Here is a 24,483-nt window from a genome sequence, read left to right on the forward strand (position 1 = left end):
ACTGAGTTTCAATCCACCGCTCAACATCACCATCGACATCACTTCAACTTGAATCCACACGTGCGTTTTACTGCTCTTTTTTTAATACAGTAGTAACGAGGCGCTACGCACTCTGCATCAAGTACAATCAATATGCACAGCCACAGAAAAGTGTCACCAAGGTAGCTAAGAATTACACTTTAACTTGTTCAAGAATTACAAATCAGCATCAAGAGACAGAGCGAAGACAATATGAAGCAGAGGAGCACATTCAATGTTCACGGGGGGGGGGGGGTACACCTATTAGTTTGCCTTCATCAGCTATATATAAAAAGTGTATTTACACGATGGCCCGTCTGAAACAGTCGATCTGGAGTCCTGTTGGGTTTCCCTGCTCTGAAGACTCTGACAAAGGCAAACTGGAGACTGTTTAGTAGTAAAACCAGGGAGATGAAGTCCTGTCATCGCACGTCTTTATAAACAAAACACTGACATCGTGGAGTATAAATGATCGAAAAACACTTTACAAAATCAGGACAGAATGTGCAGGTCAGTCGAGGGTTAAAACAACGAGATGATGGCAAATAGAAACAGCTAATCGCTAAGCCACGTGAATAAAAACACACATCGTTTTTTTTCCTACTTAATGAGTGAGCAGAGGATTCCTTATTGTCTTCTTCTCCACCGTCTCCTTCCTGTCTTCGACTCGTCTGTACAGTTCGCAGAGTGAGTCTCTCGGGCCACGTCCACACGACCATTTGTCTTTATTACGCAAACAAACAAAAAAATTGTTTTGAAAGCAAATTTTGAAAGCACTTGCAATCAAAAAATCAAGTTTGTAAGTAAAAATATATAAACTGAGAATAAATTATTTGTTAGTTTTGCTTTTGAAACGAAAGAATTTTTGGCTGCAAATCAAAATCCTTTCGAAACAGAAACAACGAAACCGAGAGGAAACGAGTGAGAGACGTGTGCTGACCACATTTATGATCCATAATCTATAAACCTTTATGTGTAACTGTTGATTTTAAAGTAACTTTTATGTGTGTGAGACAGAGAGAGACAGAGAGAGAGAGAGAGAGAGAGAGAGAGACCCGCAGCGCTGTAACTGACGTTAAGTCTGAAAAATAAAATTTTCCACGAAATGAGTCTGTCTGAATTTATGGAGGAAGATTTTAGAGAAGATCCTAAGTATCAAACACGACCTTTATTATTATTAAAGACTACTTTATTACTCTGTCGTATTTTTTAGAACTAAGCAACCAATCTACTTCCTGTTTACATCGGCGCACGCCCAGTGTACGTGATATTCGTGTTCAGGCGTGTTAGTCTGGACGGAGATCATTTCTGAAACGCCGTGTGGACGGAGAGTAGTGTGGACATGGCCTCAGTGTTGGTGAGAGATCAGCTGTTTGGAGGTAAAGGGTCCAAAAAGTCTTGTTGTCCTCACGAAACCACGAATAACGAAGAGGAGGAGAGACGATCTACACGGCAGCTTCTCTCAGTCTGAGGTTATTTTGTTGAGAAAACATCTGGAAAGAGAAAACAAAAAGCATGTAAATAAAACACACTATCATCATGAGGGGCCGACCAGACACAGGCTGAGGGGCCCAGAGTGTCAGGGGCCCCTAAGCCTGTGTCTGCAAAATGTCAACTCAACGAGACACACAGCAACCAGGAAGAGACGCAAAGAAACTCGATGCAACTACAAAGAGACAAAGACAACTACAAAGAAACAAAGACAACTACAAAGAGACAAAGACAACTACAAAGAAACAAAGACAACTACAAAGAGACAAAGACAACTACAAAGAAACAAAGACAACTACAAAGAGACAAAGACAACTACAAAGAAACAAAGACAACTACAAAGAGACATAAAACAAGTATTATACAGATTTATCTTCAGACTCAAAAACACTGTTGGATTTATGATGGACAGTCTAATGACGTCACTCGAGTCAAATGACGTCGCTCGAGTCAAATGACGTCGCTCGAGTCTAATGACGAGTCAAATGATGTCGCTTGAGTCAAATGACGAGTCAAATGATGTCGCTCGAGTCAAATGACGAGTCAAATGATGTCGCTCGAGTCTAATGACGTCGCTCGAGTCTAACGATGCCGCTCGAGTTAAACGATGTCGCTCGAGTCTAATGACGTCGCTCAAGTCTAATGACGAGTCAAATGATGTCGCTCGAGTCAAATGACGGGTCAAATGATGTCGCTGGAGTCAAATGACGAGTCAAATGATGTCGCTCGAGTCAAATGACGAGTCAAATGATGTCGCTCGAGTCAAATGACGAGTCAAATGATGTCGCTCGAGTCAAATGACGAGTCAAATGATGTCGCTCGAGTCAAATGACGTCGCTCGAGTCTAATGACGTCGCTCGAGTGAAACGACGTCGCTCGAGTGAAACGACGTCGCTCGAGTGAAACGACGTCGCTCGAGTCTAACGACGTCGCTCGAGTCTAACGACGTCGCTCGAGCCAAACGACGTCGCTCGAGTCTAATGACGTCGCTCGAGTCAAACGACGTCGCTCGAGTCAAACAACGTCGCTCGAGTCTAATGACGTCGCTCGAGTCAAACAACGTCGCTCGAGTCTAATGACGTCGCTCGAGTCAAACAACGTCGCTCGAGTCAAACAACGTCGCTCGAGTCTAATGACGTCGCTCGAGTCAAACGACGTCGCTCGAGTCTAACGACGTCGCTCAAGTCTAATGACGTCGCTCGAGTCAAACGACGTCGCTCGAGTCAAACGACGTCGCTCGAGTCTAACGACGTCGCTCGAGTCTAACGACGTCGCTCGAGTCTAACGACGTCGCTCGAGCCAAACGACGTCGCTCGAGCCAAACGACGTCGCTCGAGTCAAACGACGTCGCTCGAGTCTAATGACGTCGCTCGAGTCAAACGACGTCGCTCGAGTCAAATGACGTCGTTTGACTTAAGTGACATCACGTGAGGACATTTATCACACGGCTCAGTCTGGAGCTTCATAAAACAGTGAACAACATGTTTACAGACTAAAGATTCACACACCTGGGTTGGATGTTGTCTCTCCTCCTCCTCGTTCAACCAGCCCCCCCCCCAGCGTGCTAGCTGTGGGGCGGGGGGCCGATGCCGGAGCAGTCAGTTACTAGCAGTCCCACCGCGCTAGCACTGGACACGGTGACGGCCACGCCGGTGGTGCTCGTGGAGTCCTGGACGGGGTCTCCCTGGCCGCCGTGGGTGCCCATGTGACCCTGGAGCTGCGTGGCCGTCTTGCACTGCACGCCGCACAGCTGGCAGAGCAGCACCCCGCCGGCCCCCGTCCCACCGAAGCCCCCCCGCGCCCCGCCGCTCTCCTTCCACTCCTGACCGTGGTGCTTCTGAGCGTGGACCCTCAGGTAGGTGAGCGTGGTGAAGCCTGGGATAAAAAAGCACTTCCTGTTTGTTATCGAGTCTCTTCTGCTGCAGAAATAACGTGACGAAGTTATTATTTTGTCATCTTTTCACACGGCGTCGTTGCGACTCACTGCGGTTGCAGAGGTGACAGGCGTGGTGCTGCGACTGGTTGTGGACCCTCATGTGGTCGGTGATGTAGGCGGCGGACAGCAGCTTCCCACAGATGTGACACGGAACCTTCTCCTCGTGGCGGATCAGGTGAGCGCGGAGTCGGTCCCGCGTGGCGAACGCCGACGTGCATGTCTGACGAAATAAAATGTAGTATTGTGTAGCGTTTAATGTTTTCATCATACAGTAAATTATAGATTACATGAACAGAAAAGGACAAATCAGGGTTTTAAGATCCAGTAAATTGAGATATTAGAGGATCAATTCTTCAATATACACAATACATAAATATCTCTTTGATACTTTCACCAAGTTTTGAAAACACACAAAACGCGGCAAAAAGAACAATATACTGAAGTACTGCAGAGTAACGTAAATATCAGAAATATACGACATGTTGGAGAAGGATAACATTCAGAGGATTTATGAGATTTAAGTCGTCGGATTCCGGATCCCGTCGTACAACGTATTCAACATACTGAAAATGTAATTCTAGATCAAATAAGCAGAAAAGGACGTCTGATGTTTGCGACAGACGTCCTTTTCTGCTTATTTGATGAAAACGGAGAAAAAGAAACTTCTCTAAGATTAAAAAAAATCATAAATTTATGACAAAGGTTTTTTTTACGGAAAAAAAGAAAATTCTCTGACATTAAAAAGTCCTAAATTAAAAATGTTTTGTTTTTTTAAATCAAGGAACTTCAGCTGATGTCTGTTCACGATGTTGAACTGTGTGACGTCTCCTTCTCAACGTCTGGATGCTGATGATAATGTGCTGACTCTGAGCTGAAACCACGTGTTTGTTAGATTCGATGAGGTCATTCCACTGCAGGAGTAACACGCGTCACGTGACCTCACAGAGTGAAGTCACGTGGAACCAAAGCTAAAAACACAATTTCTCCTGAATTTGTGATTTTATGATCTCAAGGAATATCGAGTTTTTCTCGTAAATGTACCACTTTTATTTCAGATTATATTGACGTTTACCTTTTATTTATATAATTTCAGAGATGTAATTAAAATACCATAAAAAAAGTTTTTCCTTGTAAATTTATTTTTTAAAAATGGTAAATTTACTTTAATCTAATAAATTCAGTTATTTATTGGTATATTACCCTCTTTTTTATTTTTTTTATTAATCACTGTAGGCCCTGAGAGATAATATACATCAAACAAACAATTTAAAATAAAGTTGTTATTATTATTTATTAAAGCACTTCAGTGCTGATCATCCATTGTATTTCATTTGGTTTGTTTACAACAACACAGCTTCACATCGATGTTTACTACGTGACCATTACACCATCACCATCATCCAGTGTCTCATGCTCTCTGTGATTCACAAACCCATATTGGTTGAACTCCAGTAAACAGACAGATGAAGACGTTACCGTGCACTTGAACGGTCTCTCTGTAGAGTGCACCTGTCGGACGTGACTGTTGAGGTGATCCGGTCTGAAAAAAAGGAAAAGAAACCAAACGGCTGTTACTAGAAACCACCACATGGTTTTACCTCCAACACCAGAATCAAGACTCTCTGTGTCTGAATGTAAGAACTAAACCAGACTGACAACTGAGCGAGACAAAGAGAAGAACCCTGGACGCTGAGATTCAAACAGGAGCAGCTTCCTGTTTCAGCGTCAAGAGTTTCACAGTAAAAGCAGCCACAGGAAGACTGCGTATCAGTATCAATATCAGTGTATGTTTGAGCAATATCAATACTCACATCATATTTCCTATCTCATATGTTCAATAATGGTACCAAACCACATCTGATTATATATTGTATTTTTAGCTTTTGTCATTTTTTACGATTTACTTATTTATTCTACCTTTGCTGATTATTTATTGTACTTGTTTAGTTTATTTTGTTCACATTTCTGTTTTAATTTTATTTGTTGATTTTTCTAAATTATATTACTGAATTTTATTTATTTCTTAAATCGCATCGACTGTCTCACTGAGCTTTCTGTTATTATTGTCTCGCTTTTGCTGCTTTGTCTGTCAAAGCACTTTGTAAACTCTATTTTTAAAGGTGCTATATAAATAAAGTTATTATTATTATCTTGTGTCTGAATTAGAATAGTTATTATTAAAGAGAAAACATGAATGTATTAACTATCGACATGCAGTGAGGACAGGACCTGTCCTACGTTTTAAAAAATGTCCCTGAATGTCTCATTGTGTACCGGGAGAAGGCCTTGGCGCAGTGGGGACAGACGTAGGGTTTCTCCACGCCGCCCTGGTGCGAGCGGACGTGGTAGCTCATGCGGTCTTTCCTCTTGAAGCGCTGCTGGCAGACGGGGCAGGAGTACGGCTTCTCGTCCGAGTGGGACAGGCGGTGGCGGTTCAGGTGGTACACGTCCCTGAAGGCCTTCCCGCAGGCCTCGCAGGCGTGGTTCTTCCTCACCTGGTTGGCGTTGGGGTGGGGGTTCGGATTCTGCGGGAGAGACGTTAAGAAGCTTTTCAAAATCAACACGAGAAGAAACGTACAGGATGTCTAACAGACAGAGGAGCAACGGATCCTAAAAGTCACAGATCAGATCAGAACTAAAGATAAAAGGCAGGAAATAAATGTTTCATGTTTTCTGATACTAATTACTGATGATCCATATTATCAGATACAGATCCCTTTGATGTTTTATAGCAGCTGGTCTACAAGGATCCAGAATATTTATTTATCTTTAAACCGCTTTAAAGTCAGTAAACCATCAAAAACACTAAATGTTATACTTTTACTTTGTTATAGTATTTTTTAAAAACACACAATTCAAATTTTTATAGTCATTATTACTTATTCGTATTATGTATTCAAAACGGCAAACTTTATTAACTCTTGTCAACGTTGACGAAAGGCAGCGCAGACCAGATCCACTTCCTCTGTTTTGACCTTTCACAATAAAAGCCGCAGACATATACACTCAAGAGCGTTTCACTAAAAGGAAACCTCAAAACTAGAAAGTAAACTCAAAGGTGAGTAAAAGCCTGAACGGTCTCAAACGTCTCCCAGAGGACCCACCTGCTCCATGGAGCCCACCACCACAACAGCTGCCTGGATGGGTTGAGGCGGCGCCGCCATGGACACAGAGACCGGCTGGCCCTCTTGGATGGTGGCGTGCTGGGGGAGGGTCTCCTGGGCCGGAGGAGGAGGAGGTGGAGGAGGAGGAGGAGGAGGAGGAGGCAGAGTGAGGTGGAGGAGCGACAGAGGGACGGTCTGCTTCTCCAACCGTCCAGCTTTGACTCCGTCCTCCTTCTCCCGGGCCGCCCGGTCCTTCATCTTGATGCCCGTGTGCACCGACTGGTGCCGCCGCAGGTTGTAGCTGTTCTTGAACTCCTTGTTGCAGGTGGCACAGATGTGGGCGGGTCGACCGGGCTTAACGAGCGGTTTGACTGAAGGAGAGACACGGAGGAGGAGGAGTTTACTTCTACGTCTTCGTCGGCAACAGAGACGGACGCGTTACGAGACGGTGCTCACAGGTGTGACTCATGTGCTCTGTTCTGGTGAATGAATGAGTGTGTAAATAAGTGAGTGAGTGAATGAATGAATAAGTAAATACATATTGTGGTTTGGTACCACTGACTGCATACTTCATATGGTTTATTTATTTATCTGTAACTTTTAATTTCAACTTTATTTTTGTATGTTTTTCTTATGACTCATTTATTTATTATTTTATCTTTTTAAATATTTAATTTAGTTAACAGAGTACTTTCCCAGCCTTTCACTTACCCAGTAGTACTTTTACTGTAACAGAGTATTTTTACAGTGTGGTATTAGTACTTTTACTGTAAGAGAGTATTTCTACTGTGTGGTATTAGTACTTTTACTGTAAGAGAGTATTTCTACTGTGTGGTATTAGTACTTTTACTGTAAGAGAGTATTTTTACTGTGTGGTATTAGTACTTTTTCTGGAACACAGTATTCCTACAGAGTAGTATTCGTACTTTAAATATTATAGTTTTGTACCACTGACCCCATCATTTATATGGATTATTTATTTATTTGTAACTTTTAATTTAACTTTAATTTTTTGTATGTTTTTCTTACAAATCATTTATCATTTTCTATTATTTTATTTTTTACATTTTTTAATATTTAGTTATATTTGTTGTGTCTCACTTACATGAAAGTGTTTAAGAAAAAGAATCAGTTTGATTACCTAGCAGTGTACTAATACTTTAATAGTGAAACAAGAGTATATATATATATATATATATATATATATATATATATATTCTGTTAACCCATAATAAAGTCATGAAAGAACCAAACTTCATGAATGTTTTTTGTGACAAAGAAGTATCTGTTCCAATCACTCTATCAGAGAAAAATCAGAGTTGTAGAAATAACTGGAAACTCAAGAGAGCCATGACATTATGTTCTTTACAAGTGTATGGAAACTTTTGACCACAACTATATGTTACATTGTGTACATAACAGTGCTGTCTGTTGTCTGTTGTCATCTCTTATGTCCTTGTATGCGTTCACAGACTCTGAGCTTTGAATTCATAATCAATAAGTAAATCTCTCTGTGTGTTGAATGCTGTGTATGAATAAAGCTTTCATATAAGTTACAGAATAAAACGTTGCATCATGTGATCACCGTCTCTCTCCATGCCCCCCCCCCCCTCACCAGGAAGTGGCTCCTCGCTGAGGGCGGCGGTGTCGACGGTGGACGGCGGCGTGTTGAGCTGCTCGGCTGGAGGAGTCTGAGCCGATCCGGTGAGATCCGGTAACAGATCAGACTGGAGAGGAGCCTCAGGCTGAGTCTGAGCCGCCGGGGTCTGAGGGGACACAGGAAGACCATTACTGATAATATTACAAATACATATTATTATTAATATCAATATTATTACTAATATTACAAATACATATTATTAATATAAATATTATTAACAATATTACAAATACATATTATTATCAATATTACTAATATTACAAATACATATTATTACTAATATCAATATTATTAATAATATTACAAATACAAATTATTAATATTACAAATATATATTATTAATATAAATATAAATATTATTCATATTTATTTATAATAGTTAGATACTTTTTTGTTTGATCACATTATTACTATTAGTAAGTATAATAATATAATCATATTCATAATTATAATAAAAATAATATTATTACTATTTATCATATGTATTTATATAACAGCTACATCTTTTTCAGTTTATTCATAATAATAATAACAATAATATGTATTTATTGTAATACACAGTTACATCATTTATGGTTTATTAATAATATTTATTTATAAGAATTCAGTTGCATAATTTTTAGTTTATTAATAATAATAATTATTATTTATAGTAATACACAGTTACAAATTTTTTTGTTTATTAATAATAATAACATTAATAATCCATCCATTTTCCTCCTCTTATCCGGGGTCGGGTCGCGGTGGCAGCAGGCCCAGCAGGCTGACCCAGACTTCCCTCTCCCCCCCAACATGTTCCAGCTCATTCTGGGGGACCCCGAGGCGTTCCCAGGCCAGCTGGGAGATGTAGTCCCTCCAGTGTGTTCTGGGTCTTCCTCAGGGTCTCCTACCAGCTGGGTGTGCCCGGAAAACCTCCGGTGGGAGGCGCCCAGGAGGCATCCTGATGAGATGCTGAACCACCTCAGCTGACTCCTTTCTACTGAAGGAGTAGCGACTCAACTCCAAGTTCCTCCTGATGTCCGAGCTCCTCACCCTATCCTCACCCTATCCTCACCCTATCCTCACCCTATCCTCACCCTATCCTCACCCTATCTCCCTACGGAGGAAACTCATCTCGGCCGCTTGCAGCCGTAGTTTATTAATAATAATACTATTAATGATATTTATTCATAATAATACTATTAATGGTATTTATTCATAATAATACTATTAATGATATTTATTCATAATAATACTATTAATGGTATTTATTCATAATAATACACACGTACATCATATTTAATCCACGTTAGAGGACCAGCATGTTGTTATGTCTGTAGATCATCTTATTGATCCATCAGGTTTATAGAGTCTCTGTTGTAGTACACATAGTACACATGTTAGTTAATAGTACACATACTGTATACCAACTAGTACAGTAAAATCCTGCTTTACATGAATGAGTAATACTAGTCTAATAGAATATATAATAGCACAACAGTCACAGTTTGAAAACTTTAACTACATTTTAATGAATATACCAGAATACATTTACTGTGTGGTGTTAGTACTTTTACTGTAACAGAGTATTTCTATACTGTGGTGTTAGTACTTTTACTGTAACAGCGTATTTATATACTGTGGTATTAGTACTTTTACTGTAACAGGGTATTTCTATACTGTGGTATTGGTATTCTTTCTGTAACAGAGTATTTTTACAGAGTAGTATTAGTACTTTTACTGGAGCAGAATATATTTACAGAGTAGTATTAGTACTTTTACTGGAGCAGAATATATTTACAGAGTAGTATTAGTACTTTTACTGGAGCAGAATATATTTACAGAGTAGTATTAGTACTTTTACTGGAGCAGAATATATTTACAGAGTGGTATTAGTACTTTTTTTTACTGTAACATAGTATTATTACTGAGTAGCATTAGGACTTTTACTGTAACAAAGTATTTACACTGTGTGATATTAGTATTTGTACAGTAACAGAGTATTCTTACTGAGTAGTATTAGTACATTCACTGGAGCAGAATATATTTACAATGTGGTATTAGTACTTTTTTTAATGAAATAGAGTATTTTTGTACTATGGTATTAGTACTTTTACCCTAACAGTGTGATATTAGCACTTTTACTGTGTAACAGAGTATTTGTACAGTGTGGTATTAGTATGTTTTCTTTAACAGAGTATTATTCCTGAGTAGTATTAGTACTTCTCCTGTATCAGAATACATTTACAGTGTGGTATCATAACATATTTTGGGGGGTGAGACCAGCTCCATCCTGACCCCCCTGTGATCCCCCCCCCCCATGCAGAAATGTCAAACACCCCCACCTTCCTCCTCCCCACCGTCCTCCTCCCCCTCCTCCTCTTTCCTCCTCCTCCTCTTTTCTCCTCCCCCCCCAAAAAACCTCCCCAAAACAACAAAACAGCTCGAGCATCAATTAAAGCCTCACCTGAAAGAGGAAGTTACTCCAGGAGGTGTCCATGTTTGAACCTTTAGCAGCTAACAGCTAGCAGCTAGCAGAAGAAGAACCGCTCCAACCGCTGCTATGAGGCCCGTGTCTCCTCCACACCTGTCCGGGTTCAGAGGATGGAAACACGTCCTGACTGCGGACGATAGTTAGCTTAAATCGGCTAATCAGTGATTCGGCTATGAGTCATGAATTCATATCTGTTGGCGCCAAAATGGTTGATATCATGCTTGTATTTAATGGTGCGTTTTTTTATATATTTTCTTATGTCTACTGTAATAAAAATCTGGTGAATTGCATGCAAAAATAAAGAGATAATTTGTAAACAGAAGATGAGTAGGAGGTCGCGCTTATCATAGCAGCTGTTCACGGGGAGGGGGGGGAAGAGAAGAAGAAAAAAAAAAAAGGCCGCAGCGTCGGGTCCCAAAGCCTCGGCGTTGCGTACAGCTCGTCCCCGATTTAGAGAGCTCCCGGTCGGCCGCGGTCCATGGCTCCGCCTCGGTGTTTCGATCGACGGGATGACATCTTTCTCTTTTTTTTAAAAAGCACTCTCTCTCTCTCTCTCTCCCTCTCGCGCGCCCTCCCTCCCTCGCTGTCTTTCTTCCTTTTCTTTTTTTTTATCTCTCCTTCACCCCCTCTGTCCCTCTCCGCTTTAAAGGGAAAGTATTTTGAGCACGCGCCCACCCTCCTCGCGGACCTCGTCTCGTCTCGTGCCGTCCCTCTCGCGCCCCCGCCGCCACCGCCGCTTCCCGGTAGGCCGACAAATAATGAAACCCGACATTTAAAACCGAATCAGCTCGGCACGTTTGTTTCCTCTTCTTCGGTTTTAAGATAAATAAAAGCGGTGCTCGCGCCCGGTTTACCGAAACTTCTCTTCGCTAAAATGGTGTCGGGTTTAGTTAAAACGAGCTTTATCCCGTCCGGTGTCTTAAAGGTAACGACGCGCGCGCAAGTGCAACAGCTGGATTGTAACCTGACGTCCGCTCTGGAGGAGTAATACCAAACTCCATTCAGACACGAAAAATGTCACACGTTTGCTTTAAATTCATTATAATAACCATAACAAAACATAACCGATTATGTTTTTTCCATTCAGTAAGAACAAGTAATAAATTCGGCATGACTTAAATGCACATTGTAGTATTTAATTACTAAGAAATATAGACTTTTAGCTAGTTTTTACACAAAAATACACTGAGTGGGTCACACCAAATCCTAAAAAGAAATAAAAACAAAATTGCATGCAGGCTTGCTGTAAATTAATTAAAATATTCATAATAAGCATGATTTGTTTTTCGTAAAACACTCCACTGGTATCCTTCATTTTGGAAAATACAATTTAAACTTTGTCTGCATTTCTGGAAATGAAAAGAATAAAAATGTGGTTTTTATTGTCTTTATTTGCACAGTTAAGTCAAACCACCTGCACTTATAATATATCACCAGCTGATATACATTTGTATTTTTTTTTTTTTTTTACTATATTATTATAATACATTCTGGGACATGAGTTCCATCAAAAACACATATTTATATTCCAACACTTTGAAACACACGTGGTCTTTAAAATGTGCTAATACTCTAATGAGCTCTGTTCTGCTTCTACGTCAAAAAGAAAACACGTCTCTTCTAAAAAACTAACATTATAAATGTCAAATAAGCACAAACATTTAATAATCACCAATAACTTATCAGGAATCTCCAGAAATGAATACGAGTCAAACCGCTGTTTGTTTTTAACGTTTTCTGTTTGGTCTGTTGTCAGTTTCATCCCAATCAATACATTATTTAAATAATTATAATAATAAAAACTAAATAAATGAGGAATAAAGGTTGGTTTTAAAGCTGCCGTTTAGTTTGACTGAAGCAACAGAAGCAGCTTTTGTAATAAATTAATAAATCTTTTACTTTCTGGATTAATCCTTTAGTCCACAGGAAATAATACAAGATACATGTTCATCACGGTTGTCTTATTTTGTCCAAACCAACGGCACAAAACTCTCAGATATTTAATTTAATGTCATAAAAGACAACGTGAACCATCAAATATTCACATTTCAGAAGGAGCCAGTGAGGTTTTTATTGATATTCTTCTGCTTTAAAATAAATGTCAAAAAAATGTAAAAGCTGCAGAAGCATTTCAAGGAGTAACGATCAATATTTATTCAGTTATTAACTGATCTATGAAGCGTTATTCTGAAGCTATTCTAAATATGAATCAGTAATAATTTGTAGCTTCTGTTGGTCTGTTTAATTTATTTACATTTACTCTAGATGGCGCCAGAATCAACACTGAATGAATATAATTTATATATAACTTGTTTATGATTTATAAAGTTATAGATAAGTGGTTTATTAGAGGGAAACAGATCAATACAGTTATCAGATTGTGACGTAGCTCTGCTGCTTTGTTCCTTCTACAGCTTAATGCTATCATATCATGTATATTTAATAAATATGTTATTGAGTCTGTTGTTTGATATCAGAATAAAATAAAAATGAAGCGTGATGACACATTAATCTTTGTCATTTTATATTGTGGTATAATAAATAAATGAAGCTCAGATGGATCAACAGTTGAACTTTAGTCTGTGAAAAGTTAATAATCTGACGTTTACATATTTGGTCATAAAACTTTGTTCTGTTTCTCGTCGTGTTTTAGGAGCACAACCCTTCAAATAATAAAGAATAAATGAAAAACGTGGTGGATTTCACTCCTCTCTCTCTCTCTCTCTCTCTCTCTCTCTCTCTCTCTCTCTCTCTCTCTCACTGCGTCTTCACGGTCTTCTCCCGCTCCGCGGCGTCCATGGCGGCCATGTTCTGGGAGGCGGTGACCAGGTGAACCAGACTGATGGCCGTCTTCAGGAGACAGATGATCCCACAGAGGAGCTGCAGCCAGTAGAGCCACGCTGCAGTACACAGAGTACACACAGGACACAGAGTACACAAAGTACAGAAAGTACACACAGGACACAGAGTACACAAAGTACACACAGGACACACAGGACACAGGTCAACACATGGGAGGAGAGGAGGTACCCAGGTCCTTTACTGCAGTAAAAGCACTCATACCACACTGTAAAAATACTCAGGTATAAGTATAAGTACTAATACCATATAGTATAAATACTTTGATAGAGTAAATGTACTAATACCACAGTGTAAAAAGTTGTGAGGTGAATGTAGTTAAGTAGTAGTAGTAGTAGTAGTAGTAGTAGAAGTACTACAGAGTACAGCTGAACTTCTTACCTGCAGGTTCCTGGATGTGATGGAGGAGGAAGAGGAGGCAGAAGAAGAGCTCGTTCCCAGCACACATCACGAAGAGGACCGGCTGCAGGACACACACACACTCAGTGTATAAATATATACTATACACACTAAACACTGTGTGTGTGTGCGTGTGCGTGTGCGTGTGTGTGTGTGTGTGTGTGTGTGTGTGTCTGTGTGCTCGTCACCTTGGAGGTGTAGTAGATCCTGAGGACAGGGTTACCAGAGAGGTCGATGCTCTTGTGACTGGCTGATCCTGTTATTGTTGAGCTGAGAAAACAAAAGAGAAAAGAAGATAAAGTGAGTTATTACTCGTGATTTTATACATTTATTTACGTTTGTTAAGGAGTTTGATCAGGAAACAACCTCCGGTTCTTTAAAGTGAAGTCAAAGCTTCATGTGTTAAAGCTGCATTCTCTCTAGTGTCCATCAGGGGGCGACTCCTCTGGTTGTATAGAAGTCTATGAGAAAATGACTCTACGAGAGAAGAACTAATACCACACTGTAAAAATACGTAAACGTTCTTGGTCCTCCAATAGGAGGAGCAGAAAGTAAATAATGTTGCTCACACAGAGAAGTTTGAACGCATTCAGAGAAGAAGAGGTTTCCCGTTAGTGATGGCGTACCCGTTGTTAGCGATGGCGTACCTGTTGTTAACGATGGCGTACCCGTTGTTAGCGATGGCGTACCTGTTGTTAACGATGGCGTACCCGTTGTTAGCGATAACGTACCCATTGTTAGCGATGGTGTACCTTTCTGTTAGTGATGGCATATCTGTTGTTAGCGTTTGCGTACCTTTCTGTTAGCGATGGCGTACCTTTCTCTTAGTGATGGCGTACCTGTTGTTAGCGATGGCGTACCCGTTAGCGATGACTCACCTGTGCAGGTGCAGCCAGTGGCTGGCGATGTCCACACACATGCTGAGCTGGAACAGGAAGGTGTAGGACGGGTAGAGCAGAGACAGGTTGACCAGCAGACACATGGTGGCACAGCGGTCCGTTAGCATGTCCATCATGGCCCCGAACTTAGTGGCTGAAAGAAGGATGAAACAAACAGGAAGTTAGAAGAAAAGCACCGAACAGTTAACTGATTTTTAGGTAAAGGAGCCGAGGACGTGTACGTACACTGGTTGAGAGCTCGGGCGGCGTGGCCGTCGAAAGCGTCCAGCAGAGCGCTGAGCAGGTAGCAGAAGACGGCGGTCCACGGACAGCAGGGCATCAGACAGAAGGACAGCAGAGCCAACGCGATACGGGCGTAACCTGCAGGTACAAGTACAACAAGTACTACATTGAGCTCTACTCTGACTGCTTCTGCTACTTTATACTACTTCTACTCCACTACATCTCAGATGTTGTACCTCTATATTGTACTACATCTCAGAGGCACATATTGTACTTTTTACTGTACTACATCTCAGAGGTAAATATTGTACTTCTTACTGTACTACATCTCGTAAGTAAAAATTGTACTTTGTATTGTACTACATCTCAGAGGTACATATTGCACTTCTTACTGTACTACATCTCAGAGGTAAATATTGTACTTCTTACTGTACTACATCTCAGAGGTAAATATTATACTTTTTACTGTACTACATCTCAGAAGTACATATTGTACTTTTTAATATACTACATCTCAGATGTACATATTGTACTTTTTACTGTACTACATCTCAGAGGTAAATATTGTATTCTGGAGGCTAAAAAAGCTAAAAGTACAACAATAAACAATAACAATAAACGAAATAAAAGGTAAATAATACAAAATAAACTTGAATCCGTGTGACGTCACCTGAGATAGATAGATGACGTCATGGTTAATCTGGTGTGATTTGTCTTCCAACAGAATCACTGTGTAAAGGCTAATGCTAAACTAGCTAACGCTAGAGACGATGGAAACCTACCGATCAAATTGGGAACGAAGAAGAAGATATTTTCCTCCGCCATCTTGGATGATTCAGCGTTTCTTCTCCGTCGTTTTTAATGTCTGTGTAGCTTTGTGTTTTAACGCGTGTTTGAAAGAGAAACTAAACTAAGAGCGACAGTTTGATGTTTGTTGAGTGATGACTTCCTCACAGAAGAGAAACATCAAGTTTCTGTTTCCGGGCAGCAACAACAAGAGCACGACTTCCGCTGCATTTTCAAAATAAAAGCGTAATGTTGACTAATTTAATGTTAAAGAATCCCAAATAAATATCTTTGTGCTCTACTAAAAACACAACAAAGCCCTTTAAAAAATATTGTGGAAATAATTTTTTGTATGTTAACACTGCACAATGTGTTTATGTTATTTTTAGAGCCTAAAAGTTTGTAAATTAATCAATTAGTAGATGAGTTTAATCTATTTCGATCATCAATAATAACTTCTGAAACATATATATATATAGATATATAGCTTATGATATATCTTGGTTTGTTGCTTGTCATAGTGTGTTGTTTTGTTTTTTATTGTTTGTTTATTGTTCAATATAGAAAATAAACACTGATGAAAAACATTAAACATATTTTCTGACAACAAAAATAAAATGTTTCAAAACATCAGCTGTCCTAAACTATTGTCTGTTTTCAGAGGTGGAATCTAACTTAGTACTTTTACTCAAGAAGGACACTGTACTCGAGTACAAATGTATGGTACTAGTACTTTACTTGAGTCTACTTCACTCTGTTAATATTTTACTTTTTACTTCACTATATTTATCAGATAGATTTAATTACTTTTCAAATAAGTATTTTTACACACAAAACACATGAAGAGTTCATAAAATATGATGTTTAGTTTTAAAATTAAACTTCCCAACAGTTTACACAAGAAACCATTAGTCCATTAATTAATTAGCCAATTAATACATTAGACTATTAATACACTAATCAATTAATGGATTGACAGAAAATTAATTTTAAATGATTTTAACGGTCGTTTTTAATGTACAAACATTTGCTGGTTCCAGATGAAATACTATTCATAACGTTTTACTGATTACACTCATTAGTATGAGTATTTTTACTGTACCAGAGTATTTGTACTGTGTGTTATAAGTACTTTTACTGTAAAAAAGATTTATAAAGTGTAGTTTTAATACTTTTACTGAAGTATAGGATCTGAACACTTCCTACGCTGCCGTTTTTCTAGCAATCATTCACGTTGTCCTTTTATTTTGAAAGACAGAATATCTATTTCCGGTCTCAGAGAACACAGCGCGGGTCCGATTGGTTGGGTAGTGACGTCATGTGACGCAGCCCACAGCGTGCAGACTGCAGCACGCGCCTCCCCTTTAACAACATCCTCCTGGGGTACATCCCAAGTCTCTTAATTGCATCCCCGTTTCCCTCACTTGGGTCCTTTCCTTGCGTCTTAGTCCCTCCCAGCAGGGATGCATGGAGGAAACCATGCGAGGAGAGCTTAATGTTATCATATCATGTATATTTAATAAATATGTTATTGAGTCTGTTGTTTGATCTCAGAATAAAATAAAACAAAAGTGTGGATTACATCTGTGAGTGAAGCGTGATGACGCATTCATCTTTGTCATTTTATATTGTGGTATAATAAATAAATGAAGCTCAGACGGATCAACAGTTGAACTTTAGTCTGTGAAAAGTTAATAATCTGACGTTTACATATTTGGTCATAAAACTTTGTTCTGTTTCTCGTCGTGTTTTAGGAGCACAACCCTTCAAATAATAAAGAATAAATGAAAAACGTGGTGGATTTCACTCCTCTCTCTCTCTCTCTCCCTCTCTCTCTCTCTCTCTCTCTCTCTCTCACTGCGTCTTCACGGTCTTCTCCCGCTCCGCGGCGTCCATGGCGGCCATGTTCTGGGAGGCGGTGACCAGGTGAACCAGACTGATGGCCGTCTTCAGGAGATAGATGATCCCACAGAGGCCCAGCAGCCAGTAGAGCCACGCTGCAGTACACAGAGTACACACAGGACACAGAGTACACAAAGTACACACAGGACACAGAGTACACACAGGACAGAGGTCAAAACAGGGGAGGAGGGGAGGTACCCAGGTACCTTTACTGCAGTAGAAGTACTAATACCATACAGTATAAATACTTTGATACAGTAAATGTTCTAATACCACAGTGTAAAAATCATGAGTTACAGTAAAAGTACTAATGCTACACATTCAAAATAATATGTTGTAGTAAAAGTACTAATACCACAGTGCAAAAAGTTGTGAGGTGAATGTAATTAAGTAGTAGTAGTAGAAGTACTACAGAGTACAGCTGAACTTCTTACCTGCAGGTTCCTCGATGTGATGGAGGAGGAAGAGGAGGCAGAAGAAGAGCTCGTTCCCAGTACACATCACGAAGAGGACCGGCTGCAGGACACACACACACTCAGTGTATAAATATATACTATACACACTAAACACTGTGTGTGTGTGTGTGTGTGTGTGTGTGTGTGTGTGTGTGTGTGTGTGTGTGTGTGTGTGTGTGTGTTAGATAGAGAGTCTGTGTGTGTGTGTGTGTGTGTGTGTGTGTGTGTGTGTGTGTGTGTGTGTGTGTGTGTCTGTGTGCTCGTCACCTCGGAGGTGTAGTAGATCCTGAGGACAGGGTTACCAGAGAGGTCGATGCTCTTGTGACTGGCTGATCCCGTTATTGTTGAGCTGAGAAAATAAAAGAGAAAAGAAGATGAAGTGAGTTATTAATCGTGATTTTATTGTTTGTTAAGGAGTTAAGCTGCATTCTCTCTAGTGTCCATCAGGGGGCGACTCCTCTGGTTGTATAGAAGTCTATGAGAAAATGACTCTACGAGAGAAGTACTAATACCACACTGTAAAAATACGTAAACGTTCTGTTGTTAGCGGCGGCGTATCCGTTGTTAGCGACGGCGTATCCGTTGTTAGCGACGGCGTACCTGTTGTTAGCGACGGTGTACCCGTTGTTAGCGATGGTGTATCTGTTGTTAGCGATGGCTTACCCGTTGTTAGCGATGACGTACCTGTTGCTAGCGATTGCGTACCCGTTAGCGATGGCGTACCTGTTGTTAGCGACGGCGTACCCGTTGTTAGCGATGGTGTATCCGTTGTTAGTGACGGCGTACCTGTTGTTAGCGACGGCGTACCCGTTGTTAGCGATGGTGTATCCGTTGTTAGCGATGGCGTACCCGTTGTTAGCGTTGGCGTACCCGTTGTTAGCAATGGCTTACCCATTGTTAGCGATGGCGTACCCGTTGTTAGTGATGACGTACCTGTTGCTAGCGATTGCGTACCCGTTAGCGATGGCGTACCTGTTGTTAGCGATGGCGTTCCCGTTGTTAGCGATGGCGTACCTGTTGTTAGCGATGGCGTACCCATTATTAGCGATGGCATACCCATTGTTAGCGATGGCGTACCTGTTATTAGCGATGGCGTACCTGTTGTTAGAGATGGCATACCTGTTGTTAGCGATAGCGTATTTTTTGTTAGCGATGGCGTACCCGTTGTTAGCGATGGCGTACCTGTCCGTTAGCGATGGCGTACCCGTTATTAGCGATGGCATACCTGTTGTTAGCGATGGCGTACCCGTTATTAGCGATGGCGTACCCATTATTAGCAATGGTGTACCCGTTGTTAGAGATGGCATACCTGTTGTTAGCGATAGCTTACCCGTTGTTAGCGATGGCGTACCCGTTGTTAGCGATGGCGTACCTGTTGTTAGCGATGGCGTACCTGTTAGCAATGGCATACCTGTCCGTTAGCGATGGCGTACCCGTTGTTAGCGATGGCGTACCTGTTGTTAGCAATGGCGTACCTGTTAGCGATGGCGTACCTGTCCGTTAGCGATGGCGTACCCGTTATTAGCGATAGCATACCTGTTGTTAGCGATGGCGTACCCGTTGTTAGCGATGGCGTACCTGTTATTAGCGATGTTGTACCCGTTGTTAGCGATGGCGTACCCGTTGTTAGCGACGGCGTACCTGTTAGCGATGGTGTACCTGTCCGTTAGCGATGGCGTACCCGTTAGCGATGACTAGTGATGTGTCCTTCCGTGTCGAGGCTTCGAAGCCTGTGTCGAGTAATCCAGGAAGATTTTTGTGAAGCGCGTATCAAGGTTTGTGTTGATGACGTATTTGGTGACGTTCGAAGCCTCGCGATCCGGCCGCACCACGTGACTGATTCAGGAAATGGTTCGCGAGTTTGGCGTGTGATTCGAAATATAAGGGGCAGCAAAACGCAATGGATCCCCCCCACATTTTGTGGACTTGGGACTGTATTGCGCGTTTTTTTGCAATCTATTCGAGCATCACAAACATCATTCATTCATTTATTCAATTCAAAGCTTCACACACCAAAGCCATGGTGGCATTATAATCACTCTGCTTTGTACTGTTTTACATTTATTGTCCACTTGATGGTGCAGTAGAGCAAATGAAGCACCATGAAGCTTCGGCCCACGAGTGAACCAATTGGATGGAAAGCTTCAACGCTTCATGAAGCTTCATCTTGCCATCACTAGCGATGACTGACCTGTGCAGGTGCAGCCAGTGGCTGGCGATGTCCACACACATGCTGAGCTGGAACAGGAAGGTGTAGGACGGGTAGAGCAGAGACAGGTTGACCAGCAGACACATGGTGGCACAGCGGTCCGTTAGCATGTCCATCATGGCCCCGAACTTAGTGCCTGAAAGAAGGATGAAACAAACAGGAAGTTAGAAGAAAAGCACCGAACAGTTAACTGATTTTTAAGTAAAGGAGCCGAGGACGTGTACGTACACTGGTTGAGAGCTCGGGCGGCGTGGCCGTCGAAGTTGTCCAGCAGAGTGCTGAGCAGGTAGCAGAAGACGGCGGTCCACGGACAGCAGGGCATCAGATAGAAGGACAGCAGAGCCAACGCGATACGGGCGTAACCTGCAGGTACAAGTACAACAAGTACTACATCAAGCTCTAACGTTCATCAGCGGTGAGAAACGTGTGGTCGGGGAGCCGTCTCGAGATTAAGCGGGAAGAGGAAAGTGATGGACAAGCTGGGACTGCTGAGCGAGCCTGAGAGTGCTTCAGGGCGGCCAACGGAAACACCCGCTGCCCGTTCACAACAGTAACTGTAGAACGGTACACGTCAGAGTCAAAACACCACAGAAGACTCCAACAGCACCAGAACAAGTCGCTAGTAGCTTTTGACAAAAAAAGTTGCCAAGAGGGTTCGGAAAGTCGCCAAGTTGGCAACACTGCTAATGACATCGAGGGGCTTGTTCACCGCACCTACGCACACATGCCCCCTTCCATCCAGAGCGAATTAGCTAGGGACCATTTCCTCCAGGCACTGCCTCCAGCTGACCTGCGCATCCAGACACCACTGGCTCACCCCGGGTCTCGGGTCGCTCCAGGAGGCTTTGGAGTCAGCTACGGAGAGAGAGATGCTGTGTGCTGGCGCCTTGGGTCAGCTGGAGCGACTAGTGGTGCTGGGTCGAACCCGGACAGGAGACTGTTGGTATCCACTGCTGACTATTGGAGGGACATGCTACTCTGCACTGGTAGACACGGGTTCAAACACCTCTCCACCTGACGACAGTGAGAGGGTCTTGGCAGTGAGGGAGGTCTGGCAGAAAAACTGTGGTGGTCTGACTCCTAGTGAACAAAGTCTACTGTGGCAGCTTCTACTTGAGTTCAAGGACTGTTTTTCACTGTCGGAGGACGATGTGGGCCGCACAGATCTCATCCAGCATAACATCGAAACAGGAGATGCACAACCGATTAGGCTGGAATCATTGGCCAAATCCCAACGTCCTGCCATACGGACTCACGGACTTTGAGGCGCGCGCCCGTGAAGTCCGTGAGGGTTTAGGGATGTCCCACTGTCAAATCGTCGAGTGTTTGAGGCTCTCTGGCAGACACTTTGAGCCCTTTATGAACCCTTTCCGTAAATCAGCATGGTGTGCTGATTTAGCCTAAGGGAATTACCCACAAGTCATAGCAACGTGACGTTAAACACGGGGTAACCAGTGGACGCATGGAGACGTTAAAAAAACGTATTATTTATTTATCCATCAAAGATGTTTTGACAAAAACAAGTAAATAGATGATATGAAGTGACCTCATCTTGTGAGGAAAGAGCCTGAAGACGTTCAAATCAGGGAGTACAAAGTGTACATCTCAGAGGCACATATTGTACTTTTTACTGTACTACATCTCAGAGGCACATATTGTACTTTTTACTGTACTACATCTCAGAGGTACATATTGTACTTTTTACTGTACTACATCTCAGAGGTACATATTGTACTTTTTACTGTACTACATCTCAGAGGTACATGTTGTAACTAACAATAGCTAACGATAGAGACGATGGAAACCTACCGATCAAATTGGGAACAAAGAAGAAGATATTTTCCTCCGCCATCTTGGATGATTCAGCGTAGCAGTGTAGCTTCGTGTTTTAACACGTTTGAAATAAACTAAACTAAGAGTGACAGTTGGATGTTTGTTGAGTGATGACTTCCTCTTAAAAGAGTGAAGAGAAGAGCTGAATTTTCAAAATAAAAGCGTAATGTTGACTAATTTAATGTTAAAGAATCCCAAATAAATATCTTTGTGCTCGACTAAAAACACAACAAAACCCTTTAAAAAATATTGTGGAAATTATTTTTTGTATGTTAACACTGCACAATGTATTTATGTTATTTTTAGAGCCTAAACGTTAGTAAATTAATCAATTAGTAGATGAGTTTAGTCTTTTTTGATCATCAATAATAACTTCAGTAACTTAGTGCTGGGCAACACTTACAATTTTTAATTGCGAATAATCGCACGATTTGTTTGTGATTAATCTCATTGTTATGTGCACAATTCAATAATGAATTCAAAAGTAGTCTATTGCGCACTTGTATTTTGAAAGTACTGCGATATGAACAAAAGTGCAATAACATCTGGTTTGCAAACACTTTAAATAAATCAGGTTATTTCTAACAGCAGTGTTCTCTTTACACAGTAGCAGTTAAAATACAGTTATAATGATTCTGATAATAGGTATTCAGCCGGTGTTCACTACTTTATTTTCATGTGTAATAGATGCAATTTAAATACACACCTTGAAAACTGCAAACCTATCTACGTCATGTTTTTTTATGTTTGTTAAATTATCAATAGCAATAACTAAATTATGTTTATTATACATATTCCAAACAAAAACACTTTAAAAACTCTAAAAAATAATTTAAATTAGTAATTTTTTTGTTGTTGCTTTTTTTGGTATTTTGGTCAGACACATATGCAACGCTGAGTACCGTGTACTATGTGTAGTATTTGTTATAAATGTACATAGAGAGTGATAAGAAGCTGTACCGGAGGGACTTAGGACCCAGGGGAATGTACATACAGTTGTGGTCAAAAGTTGACATACACTTGTAAAGAACATAATGTCATGGCTCTCTTGAGTTTCCAGTTATTTCTACAACTCTGATTTTTCTCTGATAGAGTGATTGGAACAGATACTTCTTTGTCACAAAAAACATTCATGAAGTTTGGTTCTTTCATAACTTTATTATGGGTTAACAGAAAAAGTGACAAAATCTGCTGGGTCAAAAATATACATACAGCAACATGAATTAGCAATTCTGGTGACTTAGAAAGTTGTGTCAATGAAATGAGCTTCATAGCATGGCCTCTTAACTTCTTGTGAGTGATTATGAGTGACTACAGCTGGTGACTTCTCTGAGGCCATTTAAATAGGGCTCATTGGATACAAACGCCCACAAACGCTACAATGGGAAAGTCAAAGGAGCTCAGCATGGATCTGAAAAAGCGAATCATTGACTTGAACAAGTCAGGAAAGTCACTTGGAGCCATTTCAAAGCAGCTGCAGGTCCCAAGAGCAACAGTGCAAACAATTGTTTGTAAGTATAAAGTGCATGGCACTGTTTTGTCACTGCCACGATCAGGAAGAAAACGCAAGCTATCACCTGCTGCTGAGAGAAAATTGGTCAGGAGGGTGAAGAGTCAACCGAGAACCACCAAAAAGCAGATCTGCCAAGAATTAGAAGCTGCTGGAACACAGGTGTCAGTGTCCACAGTCAAGCGTGTTTTGCATCTCCATGGACTGAGAGGCTGCCGTGCAAGAAGGAAGCCCTCGCTCCAAAAGCGGCACCTTAAGGCTCGACTGAAGTTTGCTGCTGATCACGTGGACAAAGATAAGACCTTCTGGAGGAAAGTTCTGTGGTCAGACGAAACAAAAATCGAGCTGTTTGGCCACAATGCCCAGCAATATGTTTGGAGGAGAAAAGGTGAGGCCTTTAACCCCAAGAACACCATGCCTACCGTCAAACACGGTGGTGGTAGTATTATGCTGTGGGGCTGTTTTGCTGCCAATGGAACTGGTGCTTTACAGAGAGGAAATGGGATAATGAAGAAGGAGGATTACCTTCAAATTCTTCAAGATAACCTAAAATCATCAGCCCGAAGGTTGGGTCTTGGGCGCAGTTGGGTGTTCCAACAGGACAATGACCCCAAACACACATCAAAAGTGGTAGTGGAATGGCTAAATCAGGCTAGAATTAGGGTTTTAGAATGGCCTTCCCAAAGTCCTGACTTAAATCCCATTGAGAACATGTGGACAATGCTGA

General features: G+C 41.2%; 3 protein-coding genes across 3 annotated transcripts; all 3 read right to left on the bottom strand.

Annotated features, from left to right (window-relative positions):
* Positions 1–61: 61 nt before the first annotated feature.
* LOC137884126 (myc-associated zinc finger protein) lies at positions 62–11,611 on the bottom strand. Its single transcript, XM_068725822.1, has 8 exons — positions 10,656–11,611; positions 8,165–8,315; positions 6,550–6,920; positions 5,720–5,970; positions 4,922–4,985; positions 3,494–3,665; positions 3,018–3,384; positions 62–1,511 (listed from the first exon to the last, which is right to left on the bottom strand). The coding sequence occupies exons 1-7, from the start codon at positions 10,686–10,688 to the stop codon at positions 3,074–3,076; spliced, it is 1,353 nt and encodes a 450-aa protein (XP_068581923.1). The 5' UTR covers positions 10,689–11,611; the 3' UTR covers positions 62–1,511; positions 3,018–3,073.
* A 444-nt stretch (positions 11,612–12,055) lies between these two features.
* On the bottom strand, positions 12,056–16,038 carry cdipt (CDP-diacylglycerol--inositol 3-phosphatidyltransferase (phosphatidylinositol synthase)). Its single transcript, XM_068725803.1, has 6 exons — positions 15,844–16,038; positions 15,065–15,199; positions 14,819–14,972; positions 14,129–14,210; positions 13,923–14,004; positions 12,056–13,582 (listed from the first exon to the last, which is right to left on the bottom strand). Exons 1-6 carry the CDS (start codon positions 15,884–15,886, stop codon positions 13,440–13,442), a joined length of 639 nt encoding a protein of 212 aa, XP_068581904.1. The 5' UTR covers positions 15,887–16,038; the 3' UTR covers positions 12,056–13,439.
* Positions 16,039–17,511: 1,473 nt separating this feature from the next.
* LOC137884065 (CDP-diacylglycerol--inositol 3-phosphatidyltransferase-like) lies at positions 17,512–22,291 on the bottom strand. The gene is made up of 6 exons (XM_068725736.1): positions 22,223–22,291; positions 20,642–20,776; positions 20,396–20,549; positions 18,472–18,553; positions 18,184–18,265; positions 17,512–17,844 (listed from the first exon to the last, which is right to left on the bottom strand). The coding sequence occupies exons 1-6, from the start codon at positions 22,263–22,265 to the stop codon at positions 17,702–17,704; spliced, it is 639 nt and encodes a 212-aa protein (XP_068581837.1). The 5' UTR covers positions 22,266–22,291; the 3' UTR covers positions 17,512–17,701.
* Positions 22,292–24,483: the final 2,192 nt, after the last annotated feature.

This window comes from Cebidichthys violaceus, unplaced genomic scaffold (assembly GCF_023349555.1).
Source record: "Cebidichthys violaceus isolate CVI_PGR_0920_01 unplaced genomic scaffold, fCebVio1.0.p SCAF_36, whole genome shotgun sequence".
Taxonomy (NCBI): domain Eukaryota; kingdom Metazoa; phylum Chordata; class Actinopteri; order Perciformes; family Stichaeidae; genus Cebidichthys; species Cebidichthys violaceus.